This window comes from Atractosteus spatula, chromosome 6 (assembly GCF_055471065.1).
Source record: "Atractosteus spatula isolate fAtrSpa1 chromosome 6, fAtrSpa1.hap1, whole genome shotgun sequence".
NCBI classification, from domain to species: Eukaryota; Metazoa; Chordata; class Actinopteri; order Semionotiformes; family Lepisosteidae; genus Atractosteus; species Atractosteus spatula.
The window spans coordinates 40,521,207-40,539,635 of NC_142711.1; the positions used below are offsets into that span (position 1 = coordinate 40,521,207).

At 34.8% G+C, this 18,429-nt stretch overlaps 1 protein-coding gene across 1 annotated transcript in view; it reads right to left on the reverse strand.

The window, feature by feature from the left end:
• Nucleotides 1-18,429, reverse strand: part of malrd1 (MAM and LDL receptor class A domain containing 1) — a 170,356-nt gene that overhangs the window by 28,428 nt on the left and 123,499 nt on the right. Inside the window, exons 33-36 of the mRNA XM_088918156.1 lie at nucleotides 16,985-17,113; nucleotides 15,544-15,708; nucleotides 3,027-3,184; nucleotides 644-845 (exon numbers count right to left, since the gene is read on the reverse strand). Of these exons, the coding sequence (XP_088774282.1) occupies nucleotides 644-845; nucleotides 3,027-3,184; nucleotides 15,544-15,708; nucleotides 16,985-17,113 (654 nt within the window). The remainder of the gene's footprint in view (nucleotides 1-643; nucleotides 846-3,026; nucleotides 3,185-15,543; nucleotides 15,709-16,984; nucleotides 17,114-18,429) is intronic.

The window sequence follows — 18,429 nt, forward strand, 5'->3', positions numbered from 1 at the left end:
CAAACGCAGGTTGGGTCCTACAGCTTCAGGGAGCAAAGACAGAGAACTGGTAGGGATGGTTGTATCAGTGAATCTATACAACACCTACTGTATGTGACTTGCTGGGGGCCTGTGAGTTTACACTGTTCCATTCAATGGTAACTTTTCTGACAAACGCTCTGAATCCTACAGTGTATAAAACTGCAAGTGGCTCTGAAAGCTATTATTTGTTAATATTGGCAATATTTCATAATATCATTTTATTTTTTCTATGTTAGCTTCTAGGTAGATTTGCCTTTAAATGCAGGAAAGTGAGTCACAGAATTCTTAAATTATTTATGCTAATACTAACTGTATTTAATGTAAGCATTTAAAGTAAATTTGGATAATAGCCGAGGAGAAGTTTAAATGGATTTTTTGTTCCTTTTTGAACACTAGCAAGGTAGAGGTGACAAGGCTGAATGGATTAAATCTGAGAATGCCAGTGAAAGCAGAATACAAATAGCAGTTTCTTTTCCTTCTTTCAAACCTGGCCAGATTCCACTGTGAATTTATATCAGGCTGCAGTACAGAACGTATAAATTCACAGCTTCGTTTTGGTGCAATTGCCTAGTGTTAAAGACATAGAACAACAATGTATAGTTAAGATCATTAATTACAATACCTCCAACTGTACATTCTGGGGTGAAGGAAATATCGTCCAGTGCAATATCAGTTAGGCTATCTCCACCAATCTCTGCTTCAAAGGCCACTTGAAAAGGTTGGTTGTTGGATAGTATCACATTGGCATAATTCCATTTGTTCCCTTGGTTTCCAATCACAGACCACATTAACAGACTTATCCCATTGGATCCAACAGTATAAATCTATGAAGATTAAAATAATGACTGATTTATGTGAAAGACCTAAAACATTTTTTATGTGTAATAATAAAAATAAAAACATACATCTCAGCACATCACAGTTCAGATTAATTTGATATTAATGTACATAAATCACAAAACTGAAAGATTAAATTTTTGTTAAACTGTGGAACACCATGTTAGACAGAACATAAGTTGAATCTATTACTATACTATGGAATATATTCAATAATTTTTTTTCTTTATGTGAATCTTATATGCATTTGTAATCTTGATATTTAAAATCTGTTATTTAGAAGTAAGAGAGAATTTTAAAAACATTTACCAGCCATGAATTGCAGTTGTAAAGGCCAAAATTAATTAATAGCTTATAAAGTTCAAACACTTAACATGTTTTTCAGTCAGGATTTTTTATTCTCACCATTGCACAGTATTGCATATGCAATTAATAAGATCTCATATTTTTTAAATAATATATTATAGAATAATATTTTATAATTAGTTAAATAGCCATAGCACATTCTAAACCTTGCAGTCGGGAACTAAAGTAATAAATCACACATTTAATAACATAGAAACAGAACCAGTTGCAGCAGGCTATTGTTCAGATCAGAACTTATCTGAGACCTGTTAACCAAGTGACCTCAATACTGTGTTGCCATTTCTTACAGAATCCCAGTTTACTGGTTTAAATTACATAACATACTGTAACAAAGCCCAACTGTTATTTTATCAGTTTGACTTTTCCATTTTGCAACAAAGCATCCAATTTATTTATGGCATTCTGTAGGAAGATATAATATGGAAAATGGATATACTCCTGTCAACATTAGGAAGAGTTCAATCAAGTCTCTTTAATTAGTTACATTTCTTCTAATCTGTTATTACAGCTACTGCCTTAAACTGGCTATTTTCATCCCTTCACCCATATGCTGGGTGTTTAGAGTGGTTTACAAAAGTATTCTCACCCTTAAATATTTTCCACATTTCCATAAATGATCCAATCATGACATTGTCAAATAGAAGTTCATACTGACAATATTCCAAATGTACTTTAAAACTGATAAAAATAAAAATTGCTGAAAGTATGTATTTAAATTAAAATTGTGAGATTTTCAATTGCATCAGTATTCATCTCCTTCACTACAGTGATAAGTCAGATGCAAAAGAATGGTTTGAAAGGTCATGCAATTAATGCACTGTAATTGTCTCAGTACTGGTGTGTAATCAAAGTGGATTTACTTGACTTCAGAGTAAATGCAACTGTCTCATTAGGTTCCCTCAGACAGATATTGAATTTCAAGCCACAACGCAGTGATTTGTAGTGATACAGCAAATCGACCATGAAAACCAAGGAGCTTTCAAAACAAATCAGGGATAAAGTGAGATAAAAGCATGTTCCAGAGAAGTCCTTGTGACTACAGTATAGTTCATAATAAAGAAGTGGAATGTGCATCATATCACCCAGACATAGATCGGGCTACCCTTCCAGAGTGAGAAGACTTGCATGTAGGAAACTGCTGAGGGTGACTTTGAATATCCGAGATGGAAGTTCATACTGTCCTTTACATTGCCTTTATCCTATGAGTTAGGAAGGTCAGGGACGCAATAATGGAAAAACTTCAAATGTATTTTATTCATCTTTTTACAGACAGTACTCAGGGTTTTATTGTAGGAAATATGTTATTCTGTGTTTACTTAGAGTCTGAGGCTTATACTGCACAGTATGATAACTACTGACACAGTAAACACTTAATATGGCAATTCAAGAGCTTCACCTTACCAACAGTTTTCATAGAACAAATCACTTTTGTATCTTGAGGAATGTCTGTACTTGTGATTAATCAAAAATATGTGTGAATACTTTAGCAAGGCATTGTACTGTATGTACCTTTATGATGATGTGCAGAAGTGAATGCTGTATTCCTACTAAAACAACTAAAACACATTTATTCATCTTAATCTCATAGGCCTGTTGTTTGATGCTGTTAGATATGCAACCACACCTCCTGTTTTTATAATCCCCTATAATGCCTAACTGCTGAACATGAATAATCCTAAATCTTTATTTTCAGAAGTACCTTTACAATAAAAGTGTTATAGGAACAACTTGGCAACCCGAAGCTGAGTTTTGGGCTTTTACTGTACTCACGTGTCATAAGACAATTTTAAAAGGTTCCTTACCTTCAATGTTCCCATGTGTTGTGATCCATACATGTAATACCAAAAGCGCAGATGACACACACCAATGCTTGCTGGATAGGGTGTACTTGTTGTAATTATGGCAATGTCCCCTTCTTTTTGAATGGCGGAGTTCACATACAGGAATTTTCCATCTCCGTCTTGTATTGTACAAAAGATAAAATCATACAATATTATTATATTCTGTGTTTTATTTAAGAACTGTATATTAAAAAAGAGTTCAATGGAGTTGAAATAAAGATACCTGGTGATTTACTTTTGCTGTATTCTAAAGTATTACCTGTTTGATTAACTAAGAAAACTAATGAAGATAACAGGCTTTAGCAGTGAACAAACCACATTTGAAACCATGCCTTCCTTCAAACTCAGATGACTTGTAATGATAGTTATTGTATTATAATTACACTATCCATAACAATTTAGATCCATCAAATACAAGAAAGTTCAGTCATTTTTTTCAAACCCCTGGAGTGAAAAGTCATTATCATCTTTCGGAGAATCATCATTCAACACTTTTGCTGAAAATATAAAGAAACCTCTGCTCTCAGCACATTTAACAGTTCTCTGTACCATGTTAATTCCCAAATTGTATAAGCTAAGACAACTCTAAAATGAGACCAGCTTGTGAAATATTGCTGCCCATCTCCATGGGGAAATTTCTGGCCATCTATTATTAGATACATTTAGTTCATGAAACTCTTAGGTTGATTCCCTCATTAGAATGAAAAGCAAAACCTTGAAACTGTGAAATCCCCCTTTGATATAGCACAGAGCCTGAAAACATGTTCACACTAGCTGAGTATTTATTGCTAACCTGCTTTAGTGGAGCATCAGTATAATTTTGAAAGTTAATTAACAGGAAGCCACCATATGATCCATACCAAAAGGAAACACATAATGGGAGTATTCTTGGAGGAGAAAACCAGATAAAATATCCCACAGTTTCAAACAAGTGTGTGGGTTCTTGATTTACATTTATAATTTACCTTATAAAACCTTTAACTAATAAACACTTATAATACTTCATAATTTTATGGATTTATACATTTTGATGGGACACATAATTTTAAAGGTTTATATCATATTGTCAGGGCTCTCCTATTGTAATAGATTTAGATGCCTAACTTAATATTTTGAACTTGAAAGAAACATCCAATTCATATGTATATCTTTAAGCAAATGTACATTAGCATCAACCCCACATTATATACCACTTCATTTGATTCTCAATAGTTTCCAGAGAGATACAGTATACATGTATATAACAGATCCACAGTTTCTGAAAGAAGACAACCCGTACCATACAGAAAGTTGTTAATTAACTTACAAAGTATAATAATTATGGTTAAATATAACATTGGATATTCTATCTGATGTTTGTTCTCTAAGATGTATGTTATTTAATTTGTTGTTGTTGCTGCCACTGTTTTGTGTTTATGTTGTTGGTGTTTCCTTAATGTTTTTGTATTTGTATTAATACTGTACATGCAAATGAGCATTTCATTATGCAACAGATTTAGACATTTAATCACATTCTTTCAATCTTGTGCATATGACAAAAAACTGAACTGAACTATATCTGGTGTGTGTTGGATATTCTAGTGAAGCAATCAATTTAAAATACATCATTATTACATAGATACTTACTATATACTGTACAGCACCTGTTCAAATCTAAAAAGAATACTTAACTCAAACTTCTATAGAATTATAACTCATAATGTAAAATGTTTTGTTAGGTGAAAAATACAAAAGCTCCTTTCAGATCTGAGAGAAGGAAAACGAATTAAATCTGTTTACAGTAATATTATGACTTGCTGTACATCTGCAAGTGAATGGCACATAAAGGTTTCGATATTCCCTACTGTATAATTCTTTGGTCTTACTGCTAATATTCTGTCCACGTATTTTGATTTTGCTGTTATATATCAGAACAAATTTAGCAAGACATAGCAAGAAGCATGCAGTAAGTGTGTCACAAGGGCTTATGATGAAGAGTGTTAAGGAGAGGAAATTAATTTAAATTTGCTCTGCAGATAGGTGACAATGAAATCTGTCATTGTTCTCTAACAAGAACCATTCATCTTAACTAAACATAAAATTACAAATTCCTTTCTGTGATACAAGACATGAATGGATTTGCAATGCAATATATTACTGTTGATAACATTTCCAACTTAAAATGGGTAAATGGGTAAGGTGTATTTGAGCAAAATATATATATATAGATTTCTCCTTCCTTAAATCTAAAAAACAAAAGCAACTCAAACAAAAAATCAAACAAAAATCAAACAAAAATCAAACAAAAACAACTATTTGTCTGTATGAAAGTACTAAACAAAGCCAAAAAAATATATTGCAAAAAACAAAATCAGATTTGGCTGAGGTTGTTTTGGTTGTTTGATGTTTTTCAAGAACTTACATAAAATGGGCTCTGAACCCCCTCTCTAGCAACCTCAGCAATGTCTGAAATATTCATCATCACTGACTCCACCTTCCTGGGACCCCTCCTTTGTCTTTCTTCATACTTTTAATGTTCTGGACTTATATCACTGTCTTCAGTCTGTACCTTAACCTGTTTTTACACCCTCCTGCTCCTTCTCATCTTTGTCTTCCATTGCTATCCATTAGTACAATTCCCTAAACCATGGACCTCCAGTCACAAGGTCTTCCAGCTTTCATTGTAAACCAGTTCACAACTCCAGTTCTTCAAATCTAATGTAGTGATTTAATTAGTCTGGATTAATGTGACATTGAAATATACTTATGAAGCTAAACAGGCTGATCTTTTCAGGATCAAGGCTTGAGGACACTTCTGTTAACAAGTAGCAAAGCAGTGTAATTCATATTCAATTGTTAGTTAAACTTTTTAAATTAATCATCCTGAATAAACTAATGAATACCCCACAATAGTGCACATTGCAGAGAGTAAACTGACAGCCACAGAAAAATAGGGAGGAAAAATATTTTTTCTGTCTGTAACATTCTGGATTATTTCTTGAAACCTCCACAGAGAATCAAACAGAGCTAATGAAAGAAAGAATCTATTTACACAAACTCTCCAAGCTCTACAGTAGAATGGAATTTGAAATAGGTTATTATTATTTTATTTAAAAAAATAGTTTAATGCTCACTCATATAAGACAAAAAAAACAAAAAAATAGAAAGAAGCTTGCTAAATGTACTGTACATGTTGTTCTATACAGATTCCTATGACCTATTGAAATGTTTTTTTAAGTCTGCTGAAATCAGCTAGTGAGATTAAAATTGTGAGAGAATACAGAGAAACAACAGCCACCCTTGTACTGCAAGTGAATTACATATGCCTTTTAGGAACACAACAGCAAGTTAAAAGAATATGAGTCATTTTTCTGTGAATTTCTTCATTTTCCTCCAATATTCTTTTAAAACTAGAAATCTTCCTGTGTTTCTTCTCTGTTGTTTTCTGTACGTGGATTACCAAAGCAATACAATCAGACAACCTACCATTCAAGATACTGTTTTTGTAAACAGGCTTTTCTTGCAAGGGGAAAGTCATTGACAAGTTGTTCAGGCTTAATCAGTATGCTAACACAGAGGCTGGCAGCTGCTTGTCAGCAAAGAATAGGTAGCTAAAATAAAGCCACAGTGTAATCAAGCACAAGAGCCATTGTAAAAATGTTCTGAGACGAGCCATCTATAAAATTGCTTTTGCCACTGAATAAGAAAGGACTTCGGAAGAGTAATTATACAAAGCTGCTACAGGCTTCTGTCCCTTATATAATCCATATGATTGTGACCTTAAATCCTCCTGTCAAAGAATAACTATCCTAAATGATCAATTATCAGTTATACCTTTGAACACTTAACTATTGATGCCGCTTTAGTATTTAATTATGGTTAAGTATAAAAATGATAATAATGAGTTTTCAAAAATGCAAGAAAAAAGTATAGATTTTACATTTTTCATTGTCAGTTTTCCTGTTATCATTATTATATCCTAATATTATTGACAATTTGTTTATCATATAATTTTATGTTTTTTGAAGTACTGGGGTGAACTTTGGTATCAATGACTGCTGCTTCAGGAGAGTCACTTGGAAGAGGTTTCACTATGCATATTATTCTTAGGCTGAAGCATAGTGAGTCACTGAGCTGGGGGATCAATCCAGACACCACTTCAATGTAACACCCATGATAATTACTTAAACCACTGGATAGCCTTCATAGTTTACCACATTCTCCTGGGTCATAACATTTTAACAATCTTAAAATGATGCACACCATTACAGTGTAAACTTAAAAGGATATGCAACAAGCATGCTTGCCAAAAGAATAACTTCCCCTTTTCTCTTTCTTTCATGACTTTTGTGGAAGCCTTTTCTTTTTTGAACAATTATCCATCCATTATTTCCAATTCATGGTCATGTGGGATCTGGAGCCTGTCCCAGCAAACAATGGGTGCAAAGCAGGACACACTCTGGAGAGGATGCCAGTCCATCTCAGAGTAAACACACAGACACAAACACACAAGCTCACACCATGGTCAGTTTTCCCAGAAGCCAATTTACTGTACCTACTACTATGTGTTTGGACTGTGAGAGAAAACTGGAGAAGCCAAAGAAACTTTATGCAGATACTATAGCACCCCAAGTCTGGAACTGAAGCCAGAGCCCTATCGCTATGAGGCAGCAATGCTAACCATTGTGCCACCATGTCACACTTGAGTATTTATTTTTCTTTCAAAACAACAAAATACAGTTTATCCACCCAGTCAAAGTTTCATAGATATTTTAGCTGCCACATGACATGGACAGTGTTATGTCTGAAGATTGATTCTGTTCTCACTTTGGAACAGTCACTGTAAAGGAGTGTCCCAGGGCACAGCCACACAGTCACAACAGTCAAATTCAAAATCATGTTAGTTGCATAAAATCAATATAGAATTTCATATTCTAGAATACTCCAATAGGGAGCTGGGTCTGCCTCCATCAAATTGGGAACTGGAAAATTGAGCAGGCTGTTGTAGTCAAAGATGTCATCAAGACTAGGGGCTGTGAACCTATCTCTTGTGAGGACAGGGATTAACTGCAAATCAGTGATAGCTTATGAAATTATTGCACATTTTGAAGAAAACAGTTAACTTTCCTTCAAAAATTCTAGTGAGTTTCAAAATGATTCAAAAGGAAGATATACTGTAGCTTAGAGGCAAAAAAAAAAGAACCTGGAGCCTAATTATGTTAAAATGCTCTTTTATAATGCAAAATACCAGGCACCGTATAGCTTACAAACAATGTTCTAAACACCTTAACTGATAAGACCAACAATATTATTTATTGTAAATTTTGGCTGCATTCAGGCTACCATAAACTTTGGAATGCTATAAGGTTGTTAGCTAGACTCTTGGTTTTTCAAAGTCATTAACAAGGTCTTTGGCATCTTGTCAGATGATGAACTTTACTCTCAAGTATGTAATAGTTTTCCTCTTTACAACTGTAAAATGCTAGTTTTTAACTGGAACAACTGCTCATTGTTTTTTTGTAAAAGCAAATGCACTTAAACAGCACATACTGTAATAAAGCTTTTAAAACTGTGGTTTGATTTCAAGAATATTATTAATTTCTCAAACCCTTAGAGTGATACTTTAGGAAGGCATAAGTCTTAAATAGGAAAGAGGTAAGATTCCAGTGCTTAGAGCAAATAAACATACACTATAACGAGAGAATGATTTAATTATCAGAAATACAGTACAGTATATCTTTGAGGGCAGTGAATTTGCAAGAAGGACTGAAAAACAAAATTATAGTCAATGAGGGAAAAGCATACTAGATGCCACACCAGTACTTCTCAATCTCCAGGCACCTCACCTTCAGATTGCAAGGGCTGAGGGTTTACACAGTGAAGAGGTCTCCAATGCAAGAATGAAAATCTAACATTAAAGTCTTCTTCTATAACAAATGCATGCTATGGAAATGATAAGATTACAACTGTGTACATAAGGTGATGGCAAGAATAACTTACATTAAATGTTGGAAATTACTTTCAGCACCAAATAAAACCAAAGATGGTACAGTAGCATTTATCAACCTATCAACCACTACAAGCATTCCCTTTGTTTATTCCACTTTTTAGATGGATGAATTCAAGCCACATATGCTCAAAGATATGAACTTAAATGTCAAAGAAATAAAAAAAACACAAGAGTGAAAGGCAACTTGCAACACAAAGAAAATGAACATGACCCGATGGTAAAAGACAAAAGTAGAAACCGTGCTAAATGATCCCACAATGACTGAACAGGAAGCTCTGAAATGCTTAGATACAAAGTACAAGTACAATCTAAAAAATTGAACCAAGACACACCTACAATATACTGACTATTTGAGCAGCAGCCAACAATTTGCTTCCATGGTTTCAAACTAAAATGTAAAACACATACAAGTTCCTAATAAATGCACCACAGATGGGGTGTCCTTCAAAATATTGGTGTATTTTATAGTATACAAAGAATTACTGTAACATAAAACATACCAACACCTTTTTTTATTCAGAATTGCTGGGCTTTTCACTTCCTCCCTAATTATGATCATTTGCTTTGCAATGAAACACAATTGTTCCAAAGCATGAATAGCCACAAAAAAGAGCACAGTCAGGAGAAAAATATACAACTCCACTGGTTAGCAGTAAAACAATAGGTACAGTATAGTCTATAAATTAGACTTTGTTTCTCCGCATTTGAGCTTAATCTCCTCATGTTCTAAGTGGAACAGTCTTGGACAGTCTACCATGGTTTATCTTCAGCTTGGCTGGGTAAAACAAGAAGCAGAGGAATCCTACTCCATTGGGTCCCTGAGCAAGGCCCTTAACCCCAACTGCTCCAGGGGCGCTGTACAATGGCTGACCCTGCGCTCTGACCCCAAGCTTCTCTCCTTGTCTGTGTGTCTGTGTTTTATGGAGAGCAAGCTGGGGTAAGTGAAAGACAAACTCCTAATGCAAGAAATTGTATATGGCTAATAAAGTGATCTTATCTCTCTTATCTTATACTTAAGCCTTCTCCATTTCATTGAACATTGCTCGGAATTGTTAGGTTCCTCGGAACTTCTTGCCTCGCATTTATAACTACTTGTTCTTGCTTTTGGAGACTCTAACCTGAAACTCACCTTTGACCTTGATCTTGTCTAGCGTTTTGGATCTGTCTGCCTTCTCCTCCTGGATTATCTTTGGTATTGAGCCCGGAACTCGTCCTTGACTACGTCTCTGCCTTAGGTTTTGGATTTACCTAAAATCTCTCCTGACTCGGCTCTACAACTCCGCATAGGGTTCATCATTCAATCTACAACGTGCAGCGTCACAATATAGTACCTTTTGAATTAGGTAGCCAGTGGAATTTCTTAAGTGGCCATCTTTTCCGACTGGTTCAGTGCAGGTAGAGGCAGATTATATAACCACTCTTGTCAAAATCTTTGTTAAATGCTACCGCATTTCTCGTTTTAAACCTTAGATTTTTCCAGGAGAGAATGACTATGGTCTACATGGTCATGTCACTAGTATTAAGATAGATAGATACTTTATTGATCCTGTGAGGGAAATTGCAGGATACTGAGTGAAAGGATTTAAATCTGATATCAATGAGTGATGCAATGTGATGCTTCAAGAACCCATAAGATGATTCGCAGGATTTTAAAGAAGAGGAGGCATTGAAGTGAAGTAATGAAAAGCAAGGATTTTTCATGTGAAGTTAGCGTATTTAAACTGCTTCGGCTAGTGGTGAAACAAAGCCACAAAGCCTGACTCAAAATGTTTTTCTTTACTCACAGAAAAGTTTCCATTTAATTTGGCTTTTTTTTATTCAGATTTGACAGCTAGCTAAGGTTTTTAGTTTTTGAATGGGCGAGACTTTAGCAATGATGATTATTTTTTTATCTTCTGGACTGGGTTCAGATCTAGATGATCATTATTTTTTCCAGTTTAATGGCACAAACAATATTTTTTTTAACAGTCTCTACTGGTGACTGGCCTCTAGCTGGGATGAAATCTAGATTGTATTTGTTACGTCCCAGTGTGTGTTCTGTGTGTGTTTTTTCTGTTACAGTATGTCCACACTGCTGACCCTTGATTGTTCTCCCTTCCCCATTGGCCCACCATTACACCACACTTTCAGTATGACATCATCATCAATTAGCTCTCAGCCAATCAGAACACATCTTATTCAGCATATAATATGGAGGTTTTCAGCAAGAAGAGGCCTTTCGTTTGACTTCGGTCCCGTTTGGTTTTGGTTATCGCTTCGCTTCGCTTCGCTTCTGGTTATTGCTTCGGCTTCGTTTGTTGGTTTGTTTTGCTTTGTGTGTGTGTATTTTCGTATAGCTTCGGCTTTGTTGTTTTGCTGTTTTTTTTGTTAGTTTCTTTGTACTTTTGTTTGTTTGTGTGTTCATCCTTGTTTTGCCATTACCTTGCCCCAGTGTTACATGTTCAACTTTTGTGTTCTTTTGTACCCTGCTCCTGTTGATTACTCTTGTTTTCCCTAATTTGTATTCCTGGTTCACTTGTGTTTTTGTGTGAACTTTTGAATATAAGGTTAGTTTAGGTTGTTGGGTACACTTACACACTTAGTTGATTTTGTATTAGTACACTAGTTTAGTACGGGTGAGTGCCGTTTGTCTTGTATGGTTTTGGGCAGTCAGTGCAGGTTAGCTAGGGTGTTGAAGACGCCAAAGACCGTGTGTTTCAGGTTTTCTTTTGTATTCAGATTAGCTTTCTCTCAGTGTCCTAGCCTGCTCCATTTTGTTTGTTATTTTCTTTCCTTTGGCACCACTCTAGTTCCTTACCCTTGTTATCATGCTTCCTAGTCCCTCACCAAAACCCACCTGCTTCCAAAAGAATTATCCTAAATGTTACACCCCTTTACCCCTAGACACTTGGGGTCGTAACAGTATTGTTTGCTTTAGATTGATGAAATCTAGATTGGTTTTGTTAGTGAACACTGCTGGGTAGAGGATGAGTGTTGATATCCTTGCATTAACAGTATATTTATTATTTATCCAAAGCAATTTACAATCCCATCTGGTCAATTATCTAGCTTTACTTTTTTCTAAAAAAAGGGGAACAAAATATTCTGCACTAATTTTGTGCTGCATTATGTATTTCCAAATATATTTCTCCATCAGGTATTTCCAATATATTTTTTTAACAAAATGCAATCACTTTTTTATTTTTCTACCCCTCAGTTTGAAATCCCTAATTGTGAATCAACTTGGATTACACGTCCTAGCCTCATGTGGGGGAGGGATGTGGATTGTGTACAGTTTCCTCCTAAATGTGCACTGTGAGAGCTATCTACTTTCCCCCTCAACCAAGGTAACACTAACTGAAGGAGATGTGATCCTCATTACTAGCTGCAAGACAGGAAAGGTGTACAGTATGTGCTAGTTCTCAAAGCGCTCCTCTGCCAGCACAGAGTGGACGATTTCTCAGAGTGATCCAGCAGTATGCAGACCAAGGTTGGGAGACCCCTGGTCTCTTTGCCACCCTGGTTGAACCCGGAGCTGGCCTGCGGTCCTGTGGATCTCTGTTCACCTTCCTCTAGGTTGATGCTGCTTCTGTAGTGGGTTAGTCCCAAGCGACCACGTACTGGACAAAGTGATTACAAAGATGGATGTATGATGGTTAGGAGTTGTGTACCTTCATTTTGCAAAAACAAATCCTAAGTATTTCTAAGGCTAAATCAAATAAGTGCAGTAAGTCTATTCATTTTAAATACATACAGTAGAAATGTGCCTACAGTGTATATTAAAAAAATAATTTTAATAATAAAACACAATGCTGATTGTATTTATGCCCTTGTTAAACATTTTGCATTTCCCTTATTGTATTCATTAACAGCCTGTGCTGGGCTGTCAGCCATAACTGAGGTGGTCTGAAGAAGTTGCTGTACGATCAACAATACAGTACACTGCATGTGAGCACTAAGTGTGTCAGCCCCCCTGTTCTGTCTACAGTGTGGATTCTTCCAACCATGGAAAGAGCCCTCTCACAGGTAGTGCTGTTGTGGCACTAAACCCAGGACAGCTGTCATAGTTCCATAATACAGCAAAAATAAATACAGTCCAGAATTTGCACATTAAAATTCATGATACGAGCAGACATCTGTTTCAAAACTAAGAATTCTTTCCTTTTTGATACATTTCCTTGATACAGTTCCCTATTTTCATAATTTTTTCCACTCCTCAGTGCTGTCAGGTTCTGTGTGTAATGGGATGCCTTTCTGGGATTCTGCGCCTGGTATTGTAAAGTTGTGCCAAGTTCCCTTTTCTCTGTAGTTTCCTTTTATATCTTTGTATCTATAGGAATTTCTTTAAATATTTTATTTTACATATTTTAAATGTTGTAACACAAACTAGTAAGTAGCAGTGCATCTGAACTACATGTAATGTTTAGTTTTGAAGCATTTATTTTTTAATTTTATTTTTGCAGAAGTATTGTTAACCTGGCCATTAAGAGGATGAGCTAGTTAACAGTAGTGATTAAGCTAGGTAAAATCAGCTTAAAGCAGAAATAACAATGACAAAATGTGATACCTTTAATATAAAATTAATTAAGACAAATAATTTGTTTTTGTCTGATAGTAAAATGGATTTCCTTTCATAATATTGGAATATTATATCCTACATCTGGATAGCCTCTTCTGTTTCCTAGCTGGGATCAAACCTAGATTTGTACTGTTTGCTGTCACTGGCTCTGATTACCTAATGAACACTGCTGGGTGGAGTACTAATACTGTTTGCATTTACATTTTTTCATTTGGCAGATGCTTTTTTCCAAAGCGACTTACAGTACTATTACATCTGCTGCTCTGTATTTCCAAGTACCAAAATTATCATCATTAGTACTCACAGTCCCAGCATAGACAGAGAAAAGAAGCATGTCTACATACAGTGTAGGGCAGTGGATCATGACTGTTTCTGTGAGTCTGATTCCCTGAATTGTCCTGTGCAGAGTAGTAGAAACTGGTGAATGTTAATTAAAAATAAAGTGATATTTTAGGATTCCTTTGGTAAATAAGTTGACATAAAATACATTCATAGAAGATACCAATATGATATCTGAATCTAGAAAGCCTAGGAAGCCCACTCTATAATTTCAACTGCGATCTGGCTGGTCAATGGAAAGTCAGGGCTGAATTTGCAATCGAAGTTAACATTTGTACTGTCACTCTGGGTGAATTAACCTGGTTGTACAGAATTATTTAATGGCTACAGAAGTGCTACAACACAAAGTTATACAAATTATGTATTCTACAGCTGTAGAAATACATTCTATACACCACAAGGGAATTTAAAGCATTTTTTCTACCGTGGGTAAAAAACCCGGTTGCAAAGATAAACTAAAAATTGATATTTTTCCATTGTTTACTGCATTGAAATAGAGGATAGCACAATGCTATGCTTGACATAAGGTTTTTAAAGATTGGTTATATTTTTGTTTATATTCTGAAGACAAAAAAGAGTATTTAACACGAAACAAAATGTATAATAAAAATTCTGTATCTGTGATTTATATACTGTATGTATTGATCCAAAATTCAAAATAACACATTTTATAAATTAATTATTTTGTGTCATTCAGGTGCCATGCTTTTGTTCTAGCTCTGTAGCTTTTTGTATGAATTTTTTCTTTCCTAGTTAGCTATACAAGGCTGAGACCACAGAATGTTTTTTCTAATAAATAAAAGAATGTTCTAATTTCCTTTGCTGGGAATACCTCCCCACAAAGCTCACAACACCTTATTTCCTGCACATAATGATCCAGAAGAGAAATGCACTACATAATATATTTCTGCCCAGAGGGGATTTTAATATCATTTTCACATCATAATACCTAATATTTTAAATATCTTATTGTTTTTATACATGATCCCAAGCTCAAACAAATACCTTTGTACACCACTATTGTCTTGTTGTAAATTTCTACTATATTTTTCAAAGTATTACAATTATTCAAATTATTAATGGTTATATTAATATAGTAAGCAAATATGTTTTTATAAATCTATAAATTAATGATTTAAGGGTGGCTCATAAAACATTCTGGATCGTGACTCTCCAGAACTAGTGTTTGACACCCAAGTAAGTATTAATACACATAAGATTGTTTCCCTAAGGCTGGAACTTAGTGCAAGTGAGTTGTTTTTCACACTAATATTATTTAAAACTTTTGTTTTCACTTCAACGACAGACTCAACTTTTTTCAGGCTATGATATGTGTCCTGGTTCTCAAGCCTGATTATTTTAATTGGATGGCAGCTTTTTGTAACATAAAAAGTGACAGAGAAAAAAGGTGAGAAAACACACAAACAACAAAACAAAAACTGACACATAAGCAGTTATTTGTAATTATGTTGATGTTGCCACGTTTGATTTTTGAAGTTTTCGTTTTTTCCAACATTTTCTTTGCTCTAAATGTTTTGAGCTGTAGTGCATGTGAAGAAGAGGGTCATTTTAAAGAGAATTGGCAGATGTACCTGGGCTGTGGTCAGCAGTTGGTCCTGTTCCTTCTGTCTCTGTCCTGCTGCCTATCTTCCAATCAAAATCATCATTGCTATTCTGAGTTAAATGACACACTGCCTCCCAGGACTCTGTGCTTGGCATATTGAAATTGCAGGCACCAGGGGAACCCAGAATATGACCTGAAAGTGATCAACACATCAGTCAAAGTAATGTTTCACAAATCTTTCAAAAATATGCTTGATAGTATTTCTTTATATTGGGATTCTGCCAAATTACAGAGGCATCATACTCAGTATTTAAAAATCTTAAAATACTTCACAAAAATCTTAACCTAATTTAAAAATAGCTTTAATTGTTCTCCTATCTCCCATGTCCTCTTTTTATGGTGGAAGTAACTGTCAGAGAACATGAAGACTCTGTCACCACCTATCGGTACGACCTCAGAGATCTTTGCTTTAATTATACTGGCAGATCCTCCAGTCAGCTGTCACCCATCACCTACTGACTGCTCTGCACTGCTGTTTAGCCACTTATTGCATATTTAATGTGCTGCATAATTTCACTGCTTGCCACTGCTTTAAGTTGCATGAGATAAAGTTTTACAGTAAGTCAAATAATAATATTTCTACAAGCTGCTCAAAACCTTGCACGTCAAATGACATATATAACTTTTTGCTATCTAATCTACTTCTATCTGTTATAATGTTGTATAGAAAACTTTAAGGGACCTTGTTACGATCAGTCACAAGAATTATTAGTTTAGGATTTTTTATTTGTACAAAAGAAATGTGTTGGAAATGTACTTGTGTACTGTACTTCACAAATTTTTGCTCTCTGGCTCTTAGAGGTCTTCAGAGTGAATGCATAATTTTTTGTTTTAAAAACATTTTTTTCAATACAACTGAAACACATACTGTAGTCAAACAGTGATATTTACAGCTAATAAAGGGATAGGCTTATCATTTTTTCATGTGAAGTCTAAGGATTTCGATGGAGAGCACCTGGTGCTGGAGAATCCAATCCAGAAAGTTTTAGAGCTAACCAGCAATTCTAATAAAGACTTTGAATAGTTTTATTGGGTTAAATTAAGAAGATCATTTTTAAATTAAGTATTTTTAATGATCATTTTGAACAAGTCCCTAAATATCTTGCAGTTTTCAAGAACTTTTCATGTTTACTTACAGTAATTGGTCAATAACCTAAGTGTTCCCAGTTTAAAGAAACATGATTTAGTGCCTCATATGAGATATATTTGGAGATACTATTCAGATTGAGACCCTCAAGGACCCTGTGTGGAGACCCCAACATACTGTACAGACAGACCAAACACTGCAAGAGATGATAACCTGGTAAAGGGAGTTTGGACAACTCAATTTTCACACAATAAGGCTTTTTTACAGCTTCAATGAAACATGTATATTTAAACCTTAACTTGAGCAATCCAGAGGTACTTACCACAGTCTAATTCATCTGATTCATCTTCACAGTCTGGTTTGTAGTCACATACAACATAGGACTCAACACACTTGCCACTCTGACACATGAAGTCGGTGACATCTGGACATGACCCTGGCAGCTCTGCATCTGAAAAAGAGAAGGCTCTACAATCAAAGGCCACTCATTAAGAGGATTGTTTCACATTTAAACACATTGTCTTGAGTTTTCTAACATTTATTTTTAAGCAATTTTTGGCCATGATTTTTTTTTTATCAATTAAGGTATCACAGAATATTTTACACCTGGAGCACTTAAGATGTTGAAAAACAATTATTAGAAACAGATATACATATTAAATACCATATTATACCATGCCATTACTTTTTATCAATCAGCATATTATTTATACTAATTTACAAATAATGTTTAATATCTAAGAAGTTATGTAAATTGGTTTAGAATTAAGTTTATAAAATAAATAATTTGCAAAATGCTGTTGTCCTTTCCCTGATATAAACCTCATTAAAATGAAAGATTAAACTAGTAAATGACCGAATATTGAAAAAAAAAGATTTTATCAGCCTCCTGAGGAAAATCAAGAGAGATCTGAAAATGTGCTGAGATTGAGGGTAATGCTTGAGTGAATATCAAACAGATGAGACCTTTTTGAGTCACCTTGGCTATTAGCTACTGTATAAATTAGGGCCTTCAAGCTTTTTGATTTCAGTACAATATGTCTTAGAAAGGGGAAGACAAGTAGTGCACATAACCTTAGACAGTATTATGTGGTAGCGTAAAACAAAGATGCACAATGCAAGATAAGCTTGACTACATTCACAGAAAAAAAGAAAAATCACTTTGTTCCAAGATTTACTGTTTTTTAGAGGCTTCAGAAGGAAAAACAAGATGCTGCAGTTCTTAAGTGAGCAGGTTAACAAAAGAACTAAGAATAAGAAGGCCTTTAAATGTTTATTGAAAAGAACCAAATACTACAGAATTTAAGCTAGTATATATTTGAAATATAAAATATTTTTAATTGATTTCACATTAAAAATGCCTCCACATCAGATCATCTTAAATCATAAATTGACATGCTCATGAAATTTAGAGATCACAGAGAGCTTGTTTTGGCTGCAGCAAAAATAAAAATAGAAACAGAAGAAGCTCACAAGAAAGAATGCACAGGGTCCATATGGAGTGTTGTGAGATTGCAGGGTAGAGACGTCACACTAATTGTTTTCATACTGTACTGTATGTCCACTAACTGGTGTCGAAACCTTAAAGATCTTTTTTTTCCTTGGTGGTGTGGGAGGATGGCAGGTCTAGACAAGATGGTAGATCTTGCCCGGCTTTACTAATCTCCTACAGAGCTAAAGAGTCTCAATCATTGTTAGGCTCAAAAGAAAGAAGCAGAATCTCACAACTCTGAGCCTAAAAAAGGGAGCTGTCAAGGCATGCGTCAT